This window comes from Acomys russatus, chromosome 15 (genome assembly GCF_903995435.1).
Source record: "Acomys russatus chromosome 15, mAcoRus1.1, whole genome shotgun sequence".
Taxonomy (NCBI): domain Eukaryota; kingdom Metazoa; phylum Chordata; class Mammalia; order Rodentia; family Muridae; genus Acomys; species Acomys russatus.
Window position 1 is genome coordinate 18019666 of NC_067151.1, and position 16576 is coordinate 18036241.

At 42.2% G+C, this 16576-nt stretch overlaps 1 protein-coding gene across 1 annotated transcript in view; it reads left to right on the top strand.

The window, feature by feature from the left end:
- Positions 1–16576, top strand: part of Fat4 (FAT atypical cadherin 4) — a 135581-nt gene that overhangs the window by 98202 nt on the left and 20803 nt on the right. The window contains exons 9-10 of the mRNA XM_051157088.1: positions 283–4632; positions 15126–15230. Coding sequence (XP_051013045.1) covers positions 283–4632; positions 15126–15230 — 4455 coding nt within the window. The remainder of the gene's footprint in view (positions 1–282; positions 4633–15125; positions 15231–16576) is intronic.

The following is a 16576-nucleotide window of genomic DNA, read 5'->3' on the forward strand; positions in this document are numbered from 1 at the left end:
CTAGTGTCTACAGGAAGATTGTGTACAGGATGCCCAAGGCCTGAGGTTCCAAATAATCAGATGGTCCACACCATGGTGTTCTCTCAGGGGCTTTTAGAAAATAGGTAAATAAATCTGGAATGTGTGTGGGACTCAGTGAGAATACGAGATGCTTAGTCCTTATTCAGATTCAGACTTCAGAGACAATAGAGTTGGTGCTGATCCCCCTGGTAGCAGTGGAAAGGTGAAAGCCGGTAGCGGTGTGGTCCTGGCCATTTTAACTGAGAACCTCCTCTATTGCAGGTTCTTTTGTCTTTGCTGTCACAGTCACCGACGCTGACATCGGATCCAATTCTGAACTCCATTACTCACTCTCAGGGAGAAACTCTGACAAATTTCACATCGACCCCCTGAGGGGGGCGATCATGGCAGCTGGGCCACTCAGTGGAGCCTCTGAGGTGACATTCTCTGTCCACGTGAAAGATGGCGGCTCCTTTCCGAAGACAGATTCTACTACAGTGACTGTTAGGTTTGCCAACAAGGCAGATTTCCCCAAAGTGAGAGCCAAAGAGCAAACGTTTATGTTTCCAGAAAACCAGCCAGTGGGGACTCTGGTCACCACCATCACAGGGTCTTCTTTGAGAGGAGAAACTTTGTCCTACTACATTGCAAGTGGGAACCTGGGCGATACGTTCCAAATCGACCCGTTGACGGGACAGGTGTCCATCAGTCAGCCTTTGGACTTTGAGAAGACACAAAAATATGTTGTTTGGATTGAAGCCAGAGATGGGGGTTTCCCGCCATTCTCTTCTTACGGGAAGCTTGACGTCACGGTGCTGGATATCAATGACAATGCTCCAGCCTTTGGAGAAGATCCATTTGTGTCTGAGATCCTGGAGAACCTGTCCCCTCGGAAAATACTTACAGTTTCAGCAACGGACCAGGACAGCGGTCCCAACGGACAGCTAGACTATGAGATTGTGGGTGGCAACAGGGACGCTAGTTTCACAATCAATCGTGCTACAGGCGAAATCCGAAGCATCCGGCCCCTCGACAGAGAAAAAATATCTCATTATGAACTCACTGTGAAGTCTTCAGACAAAGGTTCGCCATCTCAGAGCACCTCGGTGAAAGTGATCATCAGTATTTTAGATGAAAATGATAACGCACCCAGGTTTTCCCAGATATTCAGTGCCTATGTTTCTGAAAATTCCCCCCTGGGATATACAGTTACCCGTGTCACAACTTCCGATGAAGACATTGGCATAAATGCAATTAGTAGGTATTCCATAGCAGACACAAGTCTTCCATTTACAATCAATCCCAACACTGGAGACATTGTCATCAGTCGACCTTTAAACAGAGAAGATACAGACCGATACAGGATCCGAGTGTCCGCACATGATTCTGGGTGGACCGTAAGTACTGATGTCACCATCTTTGTGACTGACATCAATGACAACACTCCAAGATTTAGCAGACCCTCTTATTATCTGGATTGCCCTGAACTCACCGAGGTGGGCTCCAAAGTCACTCAAGTATCCGCTACAGACCCTGATGAGGGGTCAAATGGACAAGTGTTTTATTTCATAAAGTCTCAGTCAGAGTATTTCAGAATCAATGCCACCACGGGAGAGATTTTCAATAAGCAGGTGCTAAAATACCAAAATGTCAGCGGCTTCAGTCATGTGAATATGAACAGGCACAGTTTCATTGTGACAGCTTCCGATCGAGGCAGTCCTTCCTTACTCAGTGAGACCACGGTTACTATCAACACAGTGGACAGCAACGACAACCCCCCTCAGTTCCTCAGAAATAAATACTTCACGCCAGTGACCAAGAATGCTAAGATCGGCACTAAGTTGATCAAAGTGACGGCGGTAGATGACAAAGACTTCGGGTTAAACTCTGAAGTGGAGTATTTCGTATCTGGTGGGAATCGCTTAGGGAAATTTAAGCTGGACAATGATACTGGATGGATTTCAATAGCCTCTTCTTTGGTTTCTGACCTAAATCAAAACTTCCTGATCACAGTCACAGCAAAGGACAAGGGGAACCCTCCCCTTTCTTCCCAGGCAACTGTTCGCATCACAGTCACTGAAGAGAACTACCACACGCCTGAATTTTCCCAGAGCCACATAAGCGCCACCATCCCCGAGAGCCACAGCGTCGGGTCTGTGGTCAGAACTGTCTCGGCCAGAGATGGGGATGCAGCCATGAATGGTTTGATCAGGTACGAAATCTCTTCAGGGAATGAAGATGGCATCTTTGCAATCAACTCTTCCACAGGTGTGTTAACCCTAGCCAAAGCCCTCGATTACGAGCTGCACTCACAGCATGAGATGACCATCAGTGCCACAGATGGAGGATGGGTGGCGAGGACAGGCTTCTGCAGCCTGACTGTGAGCGTGATTGACGTGAATGACAACTCTCCGGTGTTCGTCCCCGACGAATTTTCCCCAACTGTTATGGAAAACGCCCCGAGTGGGACCACTGTTATTCACTTGAATGCAACAGATGCTGACTCGGGAGCCAACGCTGTGATTGCGTACACTGTGCAGTCATCAGACAGTGACCTGTTTGTCATTGACCCCAACACAGGGGTCATCACTACTCAAGGCTTCTTGGATTTTGAAACCAAGCAGAGCTACCACCTCACAGTGAAAGCCTTCAACGTCCCGGATGAGGACAAGTGCAGCTTTGCCACTGTGGACATCCAGTTGAAGGGGACCAATGAGTACGTGCCTCGCTTTGTTTCCAAGCTCTACTATTTTGAAGTCTCAGAAGCAGCTCCTAGAGGGACCGCTGTTGGGGAAGTGTTTGCCAGTGACAGGGACATGGGTGTTGATGGAGAAGTACACTATTTGATCTTTGGAAACAGCCGGAAGAAGGGCTTCCAGATCCACAAGATGACGGGACAGATCTATGTGTCTGGGCTTCTTGATAGAGAGAAAGAAGAAAGGGTGTCTTTGAAAGTGTTGGCCAAGAACTTCGGCAGCATTCGGGGTGCAGACATCGATGAAGTCACCGTGAACATCACGGTGCTTGATGCCAATGACCCGCCAGTGTTTAGTCTAGACACCTATCGAGTCCAGATCAGTGAAGGGGTCCCCGTTGGGACCCACGTGACCTTTGTGAGTGCCTTTGACTCAGACTCCATCCCTAGCTGGAGCAGGTTCTCCTACTTCATTGGATCCGGGAATGAGAATGGTGCCTTTTCCATTAACCCACAGACAGGGCAGATCACAGTTACCTCAGGGTTGGACAGGGAAAGCCTGCCTGTTTATAATCTCACTGTCTTGGCTGTAGACTCAGGGACCCCCTCTGCCACGGGAAGCGCTTCCTTGTTAGTGACGCTGGAAGACATTAACGATAATGGTCCAGTGTTGACTGTCAGTGAAGGGGAGGTTCTAGAAAACAAACGCCCAGGAACTCTAGTGATGACCCTACAGTCCACAGACCCCGACCTCCCCCCAAATCAAGGCCCCTTCAATTATTACCTGCTGAGCACTGGCCCCGCCACTAATTATTTCAGTCTCAACACAGCTGGAGTTCTGAGTACAACCCGGGAGATCGATAGAGAGCAGATTGCAGACTTCTATCTGTCTGTAGTCACCAGAGACTCTGGGGCTCCTCAGATGTCATCCACAGGAACCGTACACATCACTGTTCTAGACCAAAATGACAACCCCTCGCAGTCCCGCACAGTGGAGATCTTTGTTAATTATTATGGCAACTTATTTCCTGGAGGAACTCTGGGCTCTGTGAAGGCCCAGGATCCGGATGTATTCGACAGTTTCCACTGTTCCCTCACGTCAGGAGTCACTAGCCTCTTCAGTATCCCAGCAGGCAGCTGTGACCTGAGTTCCCAACCCAGATCCACGGACGGGACTTTCGATCTGACCGTTGTTAGCAGCGATGGAGTTCACAGCGCAGTCACCAACAATATCCGAGTGTTCTTTGCAGGATTCTCCAACGCCACGATCGATAACAGCATCTTGCTTCGTGTTGGTGTTCCCACAGTCAAGGACTTCCTGACTAACCACTACCTGCACTTCCTGCGCATTGCCAGTTCGCAGCTTACAGGCCTAGGCACTGCCGTGCAGCTGTACGCTGCCTACGAGGAGAAAAACAGAACGTTCCTTTTAGCAGCTGTGAAACGAAGCAATAACCAGTATGTGAACCCCAGCGGGGTAGCCACGTTCTTCGAAAGCATCAAAGAGATTCTTCTCCGTCAGAGTGGAGTGAAAGTGGAATCTGTGGATCACGACCCATGCGTTCACAGCCCGTGTCAGAACGGAGGCAGCTGCCTTCGAAGGCTTGCTGTGAGCTCCGCACTGAGGATCCAGGAGAGCCTGCCCGTCATCATTGTGGCTAATGAGCCTCTACAGCCGTTCCAGTGCAAGTGTGTGCCCGGCTACGCTGGAAGCTGGTGTGAAGTGGATATTGACGAATGCCTTCCAGCCCCTTGCCACAATGGGGGGACCTGCCACAACTTAGTTGGGGGGTTTTCATGCAGCTGTCCAGATGGCTTCACTGGGAGAGCCTGCGAGAGAGACATCAATGAATGCCTGGCCAGTCCTTGCAAACATGGGGCCGTCTGTCAGAATTTCCCAGGGGGATTCAACTGTGTGTGCAAAACTGGATACACAGGTATGGCAGTGTGTTACTTCCTGTGCTTGTGACCGGTTTTCTTTAAAAGACTTTAGCTTTGATATGCATGTTCTCATTTAAATATATATTCTTTATTAATATACATATATTTTTATTTTTAGAACTCCATACATGAATGCTAACTATATTTACATTACTGCTAACTCAATTTCTTTCCCTCCTCCAACTCTTCCCCATATTCCTTTCCATTTCTTTCCAAGTCCATTACCTCTTCTATAATCAGTTATATATCTGTGCATGTACACACAAATATAGCTCATTGAGTCCATTTAGTGTTGCATATATACACACACATAACACACACACACACACGTAGGAGTGGGGGCCCTGTGATGTCCAGCATTCATATTGGCATGGCAGCTGGTGAGGTTATTTTACATTTAGGCAACACTGTTGTTGAGACTTCATAGGTACTGCATCCTGTCATGTTTAGAAGACACTCTCTCACATTAGGCATCCTTGGATTCTTAGTCTCTCCACTCCCTCTTCCATGTCATTCCCCAAACCTTAGGAGTGAGGGTTCATAATTATTTCCATTTTTAATTTTTGGGCTTACTAATGTTATTTTGTGTGTGACTGCTGTGCCTGCATGGATTCATGTGTACCATTGGTGTGCCTGGTACCCACAGAAGAGTCAGAACAGGGTGTCAGATGCCCTGGTCCTGGAATTATAGATGGTTGTGGGCCACCATGTGAGTGCTGGAAACAAAACCAAGGTCCTCTGCAAAAACAACAAGTACTCCTGACCACTAAGCAACCTCTCTGCCTTCATGTTTAGTTTTTAACAAATCTTTTCCCCTTTGTTTATTTAACCAATTTATAGCCTGATTCCAGCCCCTCTGTCTGTTCCTTCCAGTCTCACCCCCCCCCCCATTGTCTCCCACTTTCTTCTCAGAGAAGGGGAGGCATCTAGTTTTAAAGTGTTAAGTCATTTCTAGTTCAATCCATTTGTCCTCAAATTTTGGAAATTTCTTGTTTTTAATAGCTGAGTAGTATTCCATAGTATAAATGTACCACAGTTTCTTTATCCATTCTTCAACTGAGGGACACTTAGGCTGTTTCCATGATCATAATGAGTGAGCTAACCCAGAAGCAGAGAGACTCAAATGGTATATACTCACTTATGGCTCATGAAAGTCTTCACTTACCAGGAAAGTGAGATAGAGATGAGGATATCCTACTGGGGCTCTAGGTGAGAGAAATATAGGAGATAGGGAAATGGATGGATCCAGAGGGTCCTAGAAACCTACAAGAAAAACACTATGATGGGCGGATCTGGGCCCAGGGGTTCTGCTCGATCTATGGCACAAACCAAGGACAATGTGTGCAGTCATCATCAAACCCCTACCTAGATCTAGCCAACGGACAGAACATTCTCCACAGTTAAGTGGAAAGTGGGGACTGACTTTCACACGAACTCTGGTGCCCCATATTTGGCCATGTCCCCTTGGTGGGGAGGCCCAATGGCACTCGAAGGAAGGATAGCAGACTACCAAGAAGAGACTTGATACCCTAGCATCATATTCAGGGGGAGGAGGTCCCCCTCAGTCACAGTCATACGGAAGGAGGAATAGAGTGAAAGCGGGAGGGAGGGAGGAATGAGAGGATGCATGGGATGGGATAGCAAATGAGATGTAATATAAAATATTTCATTTTTCAATTAAAAAAAAAAGTGTTAAGTCAGACCCAATGGGCCACAAAATAAACCCCAGGCTTATATATGTACACACAAACCTCTAAGGAAGAATCTATATGGATGTGTTCACTAGCTACATATGACTTCTTTTTATTTTACATTTGTATTCTTTTATGTCCTTTATCTTTATGTATCTTACGTAAAGATAAGTAACACCTAATAACTGTGGGATTCACAGAGTACTAGAAGACATTGTTACCTGAAAGAAGCCAGGCACAGAAGAACATATGGAAGCAAATCAAAACAAACAGTGAACCTTTTATTTTCGTCACATGTGAACTGATCATACATATCTTAAAACAATTTTTGGACACTGAACGTGCACTAGTTCCTTTGGATATCATGGGTTTCTTTTATCGGCTCATGTTCATTGCTCAGTGATGCTCCTTAAAAATACTATCATACACAGATTGTGCACATCAGTTGTTCATTTCTTCTCTTCACCCCATCCCTGCTGTTACAATCCCACTCATCCCCACGGACACTTGCATGTCTACTTTTCTGTCATATATACATTCATATATGAATATATAGTGTTTTTCATATATTTGATTTTATGTATCTATATAAGATCTAGGATTCAGGGGAGGGGAGATAGCTCAGTGGCTAAGAGCACTAGCTGCTCTTACAGAGGACCTAGGTTCAGTTCCCAGCACTCACATGGTGGCTCACGTCCACTTGTAATCCAGTTTTTATTATGTACTCTTCTATTGGCAGACAGCTAGGATGGTTTCATTCCCTATTTCTTGTGACTAGTTCCCCTTGACTGTACTCATATCTCTGTGGCTGGATATGAATCCTTTGACATAAGCCTCAGCCTGGTAGAGCTGGATCATTTGTCAGTGGGCCGGACGAGTTCTCACTCCTCCAAGCAGTGCACAGAAACTGCACTTCTCTTCACTCTCATTGAATTTTTTTCATCATTTGTTTGCTTAATAGCAACCATTCTGACAGGAATGGGAAGAAGTCTCAATGCTCTTTTAGTTTTTTCCTGGTAGCTCAGGATGAAAAAAAAAAATCTCACATGTTTACTGGCCACTTGTACTTCAGCTTGAGACTTATTTGTTTTATTAACCTCTCCATTGGTTTCGTTACTTATTAGTTTCTTAGTATTCAATGTTTTAATTTCCTTGTGTGGTTCAAATATTAGGGTGTTTCTGTTTTGTTGTTGTTGTTGTTTGCTTTGGTTTTGGTTTTGGTTTTGTTTTTCTGAGACAGGTTTCCCTGTGTAGCCCTGGCTGTCCTGGACTTGTTTTGTAGATCAAGTCAAATATTAGGTTTTGATCAGATGAATACTTAGCAAAGTGGTTCTCTAGTTCTGGTTTTTCTCCCACTAACTTCTTTCCTTTGTTGTGCATAAGCTCTCTAATATCGCGCAGCCTTACTTGTGGATTCTTGGTTTGGTTTCTTAGGATGCTGGAGTCATCGTTGGTAGGTCTCTGCCTTTGCTATTCCTTGACATGTGTTTTCAATGCCTGTGGTTTACTTATCACATGACTATCAAGAACAGCCTTGTGGAACTATAATGGTTTTTAAATTAATTTTTAGTTTGTGCTATCATTTTGTGAAAATAAATGTTTCCCAAGATTCTTGAGAAAATTCCTGTAGCTGATAATAGAGGCTAAGGAAGTGGGGGGGGGGGAGGGGCGGGGTTGGAAGAGGCTGCACCATGCATGCCACCTTCTTTTGTAGATGTCAATGGACAGTGTCCTGCTGTGCCCGTGCCCTATTAACAACTGTGCATGTTCATATGCGTCCTGACATTCTGACATGAGAAAGGTTTCATGCCATGCATATTTCTCAGACTCCATTTAGTGTTGTAGACCTCCTCATGCATTTAATGTACATTTTTAAACCTTATGGAATTAGAAGTGATTACTGTTAGATGACTTTTATGTCTTATACAACAATATACATACAGAGAGAGGGAGAGAGGGAGGGAGGTAGGGAGGGAGGGAGGGAGAGAGAGAGAGAGAGAGAGAGAGAGAGAGAGAGAGAGAGAGAGAGAGAGGCATTTCTTATATGGCATGGGAAACTGTGCTAATGTTTAGAAGAAGTAAGAAGTTGTGTTGACTGCAACCCTAGCAGCTTTGTGTGGAGGGATCAGGTGTCAGGAAGCACCCAGCAAAGCTGTAAGTTTGAAAATGATAATTATGCATTGGAAACAAGAAGAGGGCACATGATGGTTTTAATATATTACATTTTCTACTCAACTTTATATTTATTAGACCTTATTTTCCAGTGCAGGCCTAGAACTCTACACATGTGTGGCAATTTTTAAATAAATGCATGATTTAAAGATATTGATTTTTTTTTTTGGTATAGCTTAGGTTCCAAAGTCTCGCTTTTAGTTGCCATTAATAAATCCAAAGAAAATTAAAACAAACTAACAAAACAAAAAACAAACAAACCAGTGAGGCTGTGATCTACTGCCACTTTCCTCACATTTCTGTATTAGCTACTTCTTACATTGTTATGATAAAATGCCAGACAGGGGTCAGAGTCACCTTAGGAGATGAAGTTCACTTCAGCCCAGTTTGGGGGGGGCAGGCTATCATGGCATGGGATGCATGGGGGAAGCAGTGGAAGGTGACTGGGCACATTGCAGCCCCCCTAGGAAGCGGAGAGGAATGAATGCTGTTATCCCATTACTTTTACCTTTTTATTCAGCCCAGGCCAGGCCATGGCTGAGCCTCTTAGATTTATTATCTCAGTTAAACTTCTCTTGAGACCTGCTCACAGGTTCACCAGAGCGGTGCCTCCTGGAGCCTTCCATCCCCAGCAAGCTGACATTCAGGATTTGAGCTAATTGTTTTATTGCTTAAACATGTTTCCCTATACTTTAAATTTTATATTAAAAAGTGGATGTCTGACTAGCTGTAGAATAGTAGAAAAGAGTAAGGAGTTCATTACACTGTGGATCACCTGAAAAGATTTTCTAGGTTCGTAGAACTTAATAAATACCATGATCACACCCGTTGTCCATATTCAACAATAAGTCAAAACTAATGTCTGTGTTTTTCATGCCTCAGACTTTTGGGAAGTCCTGCTGGAAAACATCAGCCTAACAATGATATTTCTTTAATAACAAAGTCTTTCTTCTCCTTTCCATTCTTGTGTGTAGTGCGCCACAGATTAGAAAGCACAGAGGCAGTGTGCAGCCACCTCAGCACTTGTCTTCTCACCTGCACGTTTGCCGTCTGCAGCGTGTCTTTGAATCCCTTCTAGGAGTGAAGGGCGTCTTTAAGCTCAACCAGCAGATAGGGCATCCTTCTAAGACTGTATCACAACACAATCGGTGTACAGCTTCTTTAACCCTTGCAGGCACCTTCACACATCTGGATACACGTCAGATGTGGCCCTGGGAAGGGCGCCTTGGGTTCATTACCACGTGACCTTTCCCTCTGCTTTGGAGTCTGTCTTGTTATTTTAGGGGAAGGTAAAATTCATCCATTCACCACTTTTGTGTCAATTTAACATATAATTTTTCCAGACTGAAAAGTTATATATAGGCTGTACATAGTAATTTTTCCTAAGGAGCTTGCCAGACACATGCTTTCAAAGAATGGAAAGAGTAAGAGGCATTGATTTTTTTAAAAAGGGAGTTGTATGTGAGTGCTGTGATAAGTGCGAGGTAAGAGACACATGTGACACAGAAGAAAGTCTGTGAATAGTTATGGCATAAATTATTAAAGAAAAAATATTTTGAGAAAAACATTTTGATGAATTAAACTTCTTGGTGGTACCTTTCCCTGGGAAAAGGTATTGGAGACATTTATGTAGTGTGCAAAAAATAAGTGCTTGGTGCTAAGTTAGCTTTAAATTATTCCAAGAGGTTGGTGAGATGACTCAGTAGCCAAGAGCAGACACTACTCTTGCAGAGGGCAGGGCCTGGTTCCCAGCACTCTCGCAGCTCAACACTCTGTAACTCGGTCCGGGAGATCTGATGCCCTCTTCTGGTTTCCAGAAGCACTGCATGCACTTAGAGGACAGATATCACTTGTAAAATAATAAAATACTCAAAAAATATTCTAAGCTTACATCCTCAGAATGTGTAAGACATACGTAAATACTAACAATAAAATGTGTTAATGAAGTTATTTGCATATAAAATGAGTCGCAATAGTTCCTATATGCCCCCTTTCCTCTGTGCATGAACAGAAGAGATGTGATAGCATTTGTGGTAGCAGATCATAAGTGTGCTTGAGAAAGCTGAATAGCTTATCAACTAAGGATATTTTAAAAATCCTTATCTACACAGCATGGTTCCATTTAACGGCTAATACCTAGCTTAACTTCCCTCTAGTTATCAAGAACAATGTGGTGTTGAACTAATAAGCCTTGAATATTTTTCCTTAATAAATGCACTGCAGGTACTCCTAACATGGTCAGCCTGCATTTAACAAACAGTTCATCTTCAGCCTGTGTCCCACATGCCTGTCCTTCTTCAGGTTGTGTTCTGCAAACCCTCCTGTATTCCGTCTCTGTTCAAGCCACCTCCCCTCTTCTGCTGCAGACCACTCTTCTAGGGGGGAGCACTTCCTGTAAACTTAAACTATACTCTCTTGGAAGTTGTGTGGACACCCCACCTCACGATTACTCATCCATGCCCACCTTCATTAGCTTCCATTTTCCATGTGCCCAGAATCTATACACCCCAAAGCAACTCTCCATCTGCCTATGATGAATAGTGATCACCAGCGCAGTTAATGGCTGATTGTCAAAGCAGTGAGAGCAATCCGTTCTTTAAAACACCTACTAAGGTAGTAAACAGATCTGCACAGAGAAGGTGCTTTACACCACAGACACAGATCTGCTCTGTATATCCGATCAGAGAGCTTGCAAGCCTCGAGGTTCTGATAAGTATTACTGATTGATTGACTTGGAGCATTAACTAAGTTAATGGTCCAAGAGTTTGTTCCATACAGCACACACAGCATACCAGGGGATACCATAGTGACTGAAGCTGCTGCTTTCTCTGCCTGACCTTATGCCATTCACAGAAGCATTTTACAGGGACACCTACACAGACCAATTCAGGTTGACTGTTGGTTTCTATCTGGGTCTTACAGTCTGAACATTTCACACCTGAGAAGTATGTGTTTGGTGCCTCTTTTAGATTCTTAAAGTTAATTAAATCCTTAGGTTTTCAAATTGTGTCATTGAATATAAATATCTAACTTGACCAGCTTTTTTTATATGAAATTTTAAATAATTTTTATTCGTTAAAGGAGAACTCAAAAATAAATGGTGAATAACTGATGTACTCTGACAAAAAATAAGAATTTTTTCCAAACAATCATAATTTTTGTGTAATCTCTTCATTAAGTTATTATATATATTTTTGAGTAAATACTTTAAACTATTCTAAGAAAGTAACTGAAAATCATGTTAAATTTTCTTTAAGTTAAAATGATTAACAAAAAGATTGACTTTTCTGAAAATATCTGTTGTGGAGAGAATCATTCCCAGAATATTTCTTATTTTCCAGCAACTTTAGCTATAACTGTAGTTGCTGTATATTTTAAAATGCATGAGCAAGGCTTATATTTATTTTAGGGTGTTTTTACACTCCTCTTTGAATTAACTGAAGAAGCTTTCAGTGACTATTTAAACTTAGTTGTTTAAATATTTTTAAATATTTAAAGTTTTATATGTTTATTTATATGAAAGTACCATCATATGAATGACATGAAATTTGTCTTAACAGTATACAAAAAACACACCTGAATTTATTTTATTATTTAAATGGGAACATTAAAAGATGATATTTTCAGTAGGAGTCAATTCATGTTAGCATTGACTTTTTTAATGACTTACTTGTTTAAATCTGTATTGGACAATGATGGTGTTTTAATAAGGAAAATAAAACCATGCTTCAAAGAGTACATATCCCTTATCCAGTAGGAGTGTGAGTTAGTGGAGGGAGGAAATGTGTTTATAGCCAGCACCAACGGTGTGAAGCTCAGGACAAACCTACAATAACACGATCTAGCCTGTGTCTCACTCCTATCACACTGTGAACTTATTTTTGGTGTCTCTAAATCTATAACTTGTTTATTTTCCTGCCCTCCCCTTAGAATTCAGGAGTGTTCTGAAAATGTGCTCTGTGTTCTGCCTTGTCAGGAGGCAAGTGACACTGTTTATAAAGGAAAAATACTGTGTGTGTGATTTTGTGATGCTCAGAAATGGCTCTGCAGTGCCACGAGGCCTGACTCAGACTTATAATGTCAGACTCAAGCCATTGTGGCTTCAGAATCAAGCCACAAGAACAAAAAACTAGTTAAACAGAAACTTAAGATGTGTTTCAAGCAAAGTTGCTCTGATGTACAGCATCGTCTGTGGTCAGCTTTGTCTAACTATGGGGAAAAACATACATGCATTTCAAGACACACAATGTGCTCCTCAGCTCTGCAGAGTGCTTGCCTAACAGGCAGTGGCCTTTAAATTCAGTCCCTAGTTCTCAAAAAAACAAAACAAAACAAAAACAAAAAGCAAAAATAACACAACAAAACTGAGGGCTGGGGGGGATGGCTCAGATGGCAAAGGGCTGGTTGTCAGTCACGAGGGGACCAAGTTTATGTCCATAAGATGTGCTTAAAAATAGTGGTGTGTAGTCTGGCCTGGCATCTGTGGTCTCTTAGGGTTTGCAGGATCTCTGTCCAGGCCCTTCTGGATTTTATGGTCTTTGCTGAGAAGTCGGGTGTAATTCTGATAGGTTTGCCATTAAATGTTATTTGGCCCTTTTCTCTTGTAGCTTTTAATATTTTTTCTTTGTTCTGTATATTTTGTGTTTTGATTATTATGTGACAGGAAGTTTTTCTTTTCTGGTCTATTGTATTTGGTGTTCTGTAGGCCACTTGTATGTTTATAGGCATCTCTTTCTTTAGATTGGGGAAATTTTCTTCTATGATTTTGTTGAGAATATTTTCTGGGCCTTGGAGTCTGGCATCTTCTCTTTCCTCAATGCCTATTATGCTCAGATTTCTTCTTTTCATGGTGTCCTTGATTTCTTGGATGTTTTGTGTCAGGCATACAGAGGAAGGATAGCAGGATACAAAAAAGAGACTTGATACCTTATGAGCATATACAGGGGGAGAAGGTCCCCCTCAGTCACAGTCATAGGGGAGGGGAGTAAGGGGAAAATGGGAGGGAGGGAGGAATAGGAAGATAGAAGGGATGGGATAACAATTGAGATTTAATATGAATAAATTAATAAAATACATTTCTAAAAAATGTCATGTGATGATATCTCTGTAACCCCAGAGTTGGAGATGGCAAGGCAGGCAGCCCGCTTTGCCCAGTGAATGAGCTCCATGTTCAGTGACATAGCCTGTCAAAAAATTAAGGAAGATAGCCATTGAGGGAGATGGCCTGGTGTTGACCTGTGGCTTGTATAAGCATATGTATCCACATATACATGTACACACACACACACACACACACACACACACACACACACACACACAGAGAGAGAGAGAGAGAGAGAGAGAGAGAGAGAGAGAGAGAGAGAGAGAGAGAGAGAGAGAAATAGATTTGCTAAAGACAATTATAATAATTATGATCCTACTTTTACTTTTGATAAATGGAAATCAATAAAAAAAACTACACTGTCTCACTATTTGGTAGACTTGGAAAACTAGAAATTTTCTAATAGGCCTATTAAAATAGTACTTTAACTATATAGAACAGTTTGTTAAATTTACATAATTATTAAACACCCAAACAAGGCAGGACTTTGATACTCTCAGGCAAGAAACTCATGTCTATATTAATAATTTTTCTTAACCCTATGTCAAAATAGCAACTTAAAGAAGGGAGGGCTTATTTTGACTCACCATTTGGTGGAGTCAAAGTCGCAGGAGCAGGGGCTGCAGGTCACATCGCATCACAACTAGGAAGGAGACAGGTGGTTTCTGGTGCTCAGGGAAGTTTTCCTTTTGATTTGGTCCTGGGCTCCAGCCCTTGGCATTCCACTTTAGGGTGGGTATTCCCAACATGCCCAAAATTGACAGTGTTAACCTCAAGCTTCTAAAGAGGCCTCTTGTGACATGTGTGCTTTTTTTTTTTCATGTGGGGTTCATCTCAACTATGAAAAAGGAAACTCCACCTTCAGGCAGTTCTCGGCTTCCGTAGCTGCTATTCTCCATTCACCTGTCTCCTGGTCCAATATTCATGTTAGCAAGATCCATAAGAACAACATTTATATGCTCAAAATATGCGGCGTAGTATTATTCTTTCAGAAAAAGACAAAGTGTGTATAGCCTGTGGTAGGGAATAGAAGAAAGAATTTGAAAACAGGATTGATAGATTTTCTTATTTTCTATTCTGCTTTACACAAGGCATGGAATAAGTTCAGGGACTTTTTTTTTGAGAAGTAAAGATGGAGATTGACAGGCTCAATCACACCAATCCTCTCCTCCAATAGTCCGAGTCAGTGAAATTCTTACAATGGAATGACTATTGTAAATTCCAGCATGTCGATGTGAAGGTGAGGAACAAAGTCAGGGAAATAAGTCAAAGGTAAATAACTCAAACAAAATCCCTTGAAAATAGGTCTGTCTCCAAAATGGTTATGTAAGCCATACCAGATGTCTTTACCATAACACGTCTGGATGAGACACAGAACTCTGAGATATGAGCCCAGTGTCTGTCGCTGAGTTGGTAGGCTTCTGTGTGTCTCCTCTGAAGGATGTAGTCTTTATGTAGTTACAGTGGATGTGTGTGGTTAGTATATTTATTCTTAAGATTTCTTAACAAGCTTGATACATTTTAGGAAAAATGTGTGAATCGTCTGTCAATTACTGTGAATGCAATCCCTGCTTCAATGGAGGCTCCTGTCAGAGTGGCGTGGAATCATATTACTGCCATTGTCCCTTTGGTGAGTACCAAGTGTCCATTGCTCTATTGATCTAGAGACAGGCTCTGGGATGCGGCTCAGTTGGTAGAGTGCTTGCCTAGTGTGCATGGAGCCTTGGGTCGAATCGTCAGCGCCTCCTGTTGGTACTCTCTTACAATCCCAGCACTCCACAAAGGAGGCAAAAGGCTCAGATATTCAAGGTCATCCTTACATGCATAAGGAGTTCAAAGCTAGCCTGGACTACAAGAGACCCTGTCCCTATAAATTACATATATGCATATATATATACATATACATATATAAGCATATGTGAGCAATCTTATTATGGTAATGCATGATAAAGAGAAAGTAATTGCTTTACACAAGGAGAATAAGTAAAATGACATATTTAATTCTAACTGTTTTAAAGGTTAATAATTAAAATGCTACTGAGTACATCACTTTAGTTATTGTTAGGAAAAAAAACCCACAACATAATAGCCTTACCCTTATGGACACCTTATTTTAGGTCAGAACTTAATAATTAAAATATCCTCTAATTACTTTCAACTCTACTGAAAATCTCTAAGAACTGTCAAAGTATTTTTCTTTGTTTCTCTTTTTTATGAACCCAACCATTTCTACTAGAGGAGTTTAGGACCTGAATGTACATTAGGCATTTATGTTAGCTATTGAGATAATTCTCAGTAGCTAATGAAACTCTTACCAGTGTGTTCTCTTGACAATGAACAACCTCAGAACGTCACATGGATCTGCTAGTTTCTTCCACTTGCCACACAAAGTCACCCAGAAATAGACCAGCAAGCAACTGTGATTAATCCAGTTGTTTAAGATTTCTTTACCCCTCATCAGCAGCTGGATTCCATCTGCAGGAATGTGTTTGTATCTGGGGAGAGTGAGGCTGTTTTCCTTGCCTCTCCTTCTGTGTTCCCATGGGGCTGAGATCGGCAGCTCTCCTGGCCGCCAAAAGGAACTGAGTTTCTAGTAGCCAGTGATATGCCTGTGATGCCAGTCACTGAAGAAAACTCAACACTTGCATTTAGTTTTCTTTTTCTCATTAAGCACAACCTTGAAATAATGTTGGGAATGGGATGTAAAAATGTAACTATGGGGTTATTAGATGGTGGGTGCAGTTGCTTTCTGTGCTAACCTGTGACCTGAGGTCAGTCTCTGGAACTGTGGTGGAGAAAGAAAATGATGGATCCTCAATGTTGCCCTACAGACCTCTACATGCATGTGTGACACACATGTCCCCAGTCACACACACAACAATAATAATTATAATAAAAGGTAATTATTACAAATCAGTTTTACCAATGTTTCGGAGGCTCATAGATTAAAAGATTCATTCAAAATCAGAAAAAAAT